General features: G+C 35.0%; 1 protein-coding gene across 1 annotated transcript in view; it reads left to right on the forward strand.

Moving 5' to 3' along the window:
- Positions 1,442-5,183, forward strand: part of LOC107628562 (uncharacterized isomerase BH0283-like) — a 6,200-nt gene continuing 2,458 nt past the window's right edge. The window contains exons 1-2 of the mRNA XM_016331197.2: positions 1,442-1,611; positions 1,686-1,895. Of these exons, the coding sequence (XP_016186683.1) occupies positions 1,582-1,611; positions 1,686-1,895 (240 nt within the window). The 5' untranslated portion in view covers positions 1,442-1,581. The remainder of the gene's footprint in view (positions 1,612-1,685; positions 1,896-5,183) is intronic.

Genomic DNA, 5,183 nt, shown 5'->3' on the forward strand with positions numbered 1-5,183 from the left:
CAAACATATATTAACAAAATTTATCAATAAACAAAATCAAAATGCATAAAAATAACATAATGTTCTACAATAAAAAATAACATTAACATATATTTTTATTGTATGAAACGAATTTAACTCGAAAAATTATTTTGTGATTGTATCTTCCAAATTTGAAAATCGGAAACTAACAAAATTAAGCATCAACAAAATTAACTCAAACAAGCAGCAGCAATTCAGAATATTAATCCCACACACCCAGAATCACAAAATCATAAAATCAGTATTATACTAACTCAGTAACTCAGAATAGTAAACCCAGCAACTCAGAATCACAGAATCAGTATTATTAAAAATAATTGAAAACAAGCAAAAATAAATTGACGTACCGACAGCGAGGGAGAAAGGAAGTGACGGCGATGAGATCTTAGATTTTTAAGTGAGTGACGGATCGTCCATCTTCAACATAAACAATGTAGTGAAAAGGGAGGAAATCAGAATAAATAAAATTAACAAAAAAAAATGAAAAATCAATAACTTGTTCCACCCACAACAGAGGAAACAAATAAAAAACTAAAGTGAAAAAGGGAGGAAATCAGTGAAAATAAAGAAGAGCACGAAGAAGATGTTGAAGAACGGCGAAGATTATTGAAGAACTCACGGCGACGGTAAAGAGTCCACGGCGGCACCTTTCTAATGGAATTTATTTTTATATAAAATTATTAATTTAAAATTATTAAATAATTTAATTATATTTAACTAAATTATTAAATAATAATTTTTAACTAACAACTTTACATAAAAATAATTGTAAATAAATTTTTATCAAAAAGCTTTGTTGACATTGAAAAAAGAAAACCATGATAAAGAACTGGTTTAACTGCCAGGGGAAATTAAATTGATTAAATATTATATCTTTGATAATTGATTAATAAAAATGTGTTGTTACAAGAATAAAAAAGCTTTGATCTGGCACAGGAGAAGGTGACCCATTAATGCAATTGGCATTATTATACTGTGCACAACGTGTAACATATTTTCAAGCAATCTAGCTTCAATTATTTTAGGAATTACCATAAATTTTAGAGAATAATTTTAAAAATAAATTTGAGTAATTATTAATTTTAAAATTTATTTTAAAATTTAAGTATAAATTTAAAAATTACTTTAAAATTTAACTCTATAAATAATGTTAGTTATCAATAATTCTTCTAAGCCTCCTAATTTATATCGTTATTATATTAACATATGTTATTATTTTACAGGTAACGTAGTTATTATTTTTTTTCCATCATGCCATTCCTCAAACAAATATGTTGGTAATTGTGTCCTTAGTGCCTAGTGGTAACTCCACTCAAGAAAATTTAGTAAATTCAATAGAATCTATGGCTCTGTCAAGAACAGTAGCTAATAAAAAAAGGCTGCCCCAACTACTATAAAGTACTCAGATAACATTAATGTCTTCTAAGAAGTAATTATAATAAAAGAAAAAAAAGTGTGGACTAGTTACATTGCAATATATAGAAAACAATATATATTTCATAGTTGAGTTCAGATAACTAAAAAGAAAGTGTTCTTTTATCTTTGTGGTTGTGTGTGTCTATGGCAAAGAAACCTGTCAAATATTCAGTGGTAAGTTGTTATTCTATGATGAAATGTGTCAAACATTTTAAGGTATGTTTTCTTAGGGTGTGTTTGGTATGCAGGTGAATGCATTCACTGATTCAGCATTCAAAGGGAACCCTGCAGCTGTGTGTTTCTTAGAAGAAGAGAAGGAACAAAAATGGTTGCAATCTGTGGCTGCTGAGTTCAATGTCCCTGTCACATGTTACTTAACAAGAATTGTTTCACATTCCAATGGAACCATTCATCACTTTCCTCGTTTTAATCTCAGATGGTTCACTCATGTTACTGAGGTAAGAATTTCTGTAATAATGCTGCATGGTTTGTAGTGATTTTTGGAGTAAGCAGTGAAAATGATTCTTCAAATTTTTTTATCTGTTAGTTAAATTAGTATTTTATATATTTATTCAATCAAATTAGTACATTATGTTTTTCAGCATCATCAATCATGTTTGTTTCTACTCGATTTTCCTTCCACATTCCATTAGTTCTACAAATTAGGAAGAGGTTTTCTTCTAAGTTGTGACGGTTTTAAACACCCACTAAATATTTTTGTAGTTTAAAAATTTGATTTATTTGTTGGTATTTGTTTGTTTCTTCATTACTACTCTTCTTGTTATCATTTTTCCCACCATTCATACTCTCTATAGAAGAGACTGAACAACCTTTTTTTTTTTTTTCTTATTATATGACATTGATTTATTTTTTCATTTTGATTTTTGTTTGATTAGAGTGTGGTGGTTTTAAAAACTACATTTTGGAAAATTGAAGCAATGTAATTTTGTGAGGGTTTTAAATTTCTTCTAAAATCGAATTGCAGATTTGTGGGAGTTTAAAATCCAAGAATAGATTTAAGATGTAACCTTATCAAGTAAGGATAGACGTGATTCACATTGAAAATTTTAGAAAATTAAATTTGGAAAACTAATTTGATTAATGTTAATACTTATGTAATGTTGAATTTATATGAGGTTAATAACTAATCGTTATTAGATAATAAATAACTGCAGGTAGATTTTTATTTGAGTAAAGGATATTTTCGTTCTTGATCTTTTTTTTTCGGACATTTCGTCCTCAAGCAATGGAAAATACATTAAAGCCTCTGACCCTTGAAAAACGTGAACATTTATGTCCTTCTGTTGAATTCAGCCGTTTGCACTGGACGGAAAAGGCTGAGCTAGCAGAGGTGGCACGTAACAGAGGCCAGGTGGCATGGAGCATTTCGTAATAGGACGTATAAGTCCCTGGAGACAGAGCATTTCGTAACAGGACGTATAAGTCCCTCGAGACGAAAACGACGCCGTTTCGTCTCCTCTCCCATCTGCCCTTTTCTTCTTCCTTCGTCCCTTTTCCCTTCCATTCTTCTTCCTCAGCCCGTACCTCCATCACCGCCGCGCCTCTGTCAGCCACCATCAACGCCGGCGACCTCCTCTTTCTTCTCTTTTCACGTCTTCTTCCCTTTATCACTCCCTTACTCCCATTAGTCTCTCTCTCTTGCCAGCCTTCACCAAAGGTCAATTTGTCAAAAAACATTCCATGTGTCGAGGGATATACCTCAAAAAGTAGTTATAGTTCTCTATCACTATCTAGTTGTTGTGCTTGTGCATTTGTTGCTGCCTTATCAGCTTCTTCCAAAACAAAGTTCTTCAATGAATCAACATCCCTTGAACCTGGCAATTCAAAAAACATGTAAACTTAAAATTCGATCTATTAATGCTCCCTCAAACGTTGGTTAATACATGGGGTGAGAGTGCAATGGGAAATAGATAATACATGCATCCAGCAAGTAAAACAAATAAATAATTAAGTAGATAAATTAGTTAATAATTGATGGTGAAAAAAGCCATGATGTTTTTCATTGAGTTAAAGAATACCTTTCTTCATTCATGGCTGCTTAGATAATTAGATAAAGCAGTAAAGAATCACACATAAATTATATCCAATAATCCAAGACCATTCAAAAATATTTTTCTCCATTCACGCACTTGTGTCTTAACAGTGTTGATACTCAATTAACTGTCAAATGCAATTCAGAATTTTACAAGAACAAAATATATCAATCATTGAACTCATAAATGTAGAAGTAGAGTGCAGAGTAGACTCAAACATAGCATGAGATTTTAAGAAACATGCGACACTACATTATAAGCATATGCCACAAAGCTCCTTTGATGATCACCGCAATCCACTTCCCCAATCTCTATTTCATCAGTTCCTTCAATTGCTTTTCCCAAATCATCCCACAACGTCCCCAAGTTCTTACTGTAATAATAACCATCATCATTTTACAGCTTAGAAATCACTCTTAGCTCAACAATATAAAAGCAGTTAAGAGAATGAATGAATCAATTACCAATGCTTGCACCAGGGAACGCAGAACTTGACAAACCAAGCAGTGTCCTTCTCCTTGATCTATGAAGGGAGAAAAGTTAAAAACATTCCATGTGAATCTCATTGAAATTTTCACTCCCAATCAGAAGAAAAGTAGTATCCCAAAGGTCAATTTCAACGGTTTTCTCGCAAAACAAACAAAAGGGAAAAAGAGTTCACCTTTACAATTATGCAAATTGAGGACCCTCAAGCATGTGAAACCATTGGCAATGACGTCGAGGTCGGAATCGGTGACGCTGGGATAGAACGACGGCGAAACGGACTGGGCAAGGTCCAATTCGAGCAAGCATGTGAAACCATCGCCAGGATCGAACGAAGCTCGTCGTCAGTGAGAGTGTCATTTATGCAGAGGTTCAAGGATCCCAATCCGACACTGTTCATTATTGTTGGTGCGGAGGAAAACCCTAACCCCTCGAGATTTGAGACTGATTTTTGCAGAGAGGCGGCGGCGCGGCGGTAGTGGGTCGCCGAGAAGGTTGTCGTGGACGAATGGTGGGTGGAAGGAGGGTGAGGAGAGAGAGACTAATGGGAGTAAGGGAGTGAGAAAGGGAAGAAGACGCGAAAAGAGAGGAAGGAGGAGGTCGCCGGCGTTGATGGTGGTTGACGGAGGCGTGGCTGTGCGGCGGTGATGGAGGCAGGGGCTGAGGAAGAAGAATGGAAGGGAAAAGGGACGAAGGAAGAAGAAAAGGGCAGATGGGGGAGGAGACGAAACGGCGTCGTTTTCGTCTCGAGGGACTTATACGTCCTGTTACGAAATGCTCCGTCTCCAGGGACTTATACGTCCTGTTACGAAATGCTCCGTCTCCAGGGACTTATACGTCCTGTTACGAAATGTTCCATGCCATCTAGGCTCCGTTATGTGCCACCTCAGCGCCACTTCTGCCAGCTCAGTCTTTTCCGTCCAGTGCAAACGGCTGAATTCAATGGAAGGACATAAATGTCCACGTTTTTCAGGAGTCAGGGACTTTAATGTATTTTTCATTGCTTGAGGACGAAAATGTCCGCAAAAAAAAGATCAGGGACGAAAATGTCCTTTACTCTTTTTATTTTTTACTAAATAGTAAAATTTGAAAGACTATTTTGGGTTTTCATCTATTTGTCTGACTCCCATAAATTAATTAGCAGTAAGTAGATGGAGCTGAGTTTGGACAGGACAGTGTTACGTTTCATAAGAGTGTCAGGTGTACTAT

This window comes from Arachis ipaensis, chromosome B02 (genome assembly GCF_000816755.2).
Source record: "Arachis ipaensis cultivar K30076 chromosome B02, Araip1.1, whole genome shotgun sequence".
Classification (NCBI taxonomy): Eukaryota; Viridiplantae; Streptophyta; class Magnoliopsida; order Fabales; family Fabaceae; genus Arachis; species Arachis ipaensis.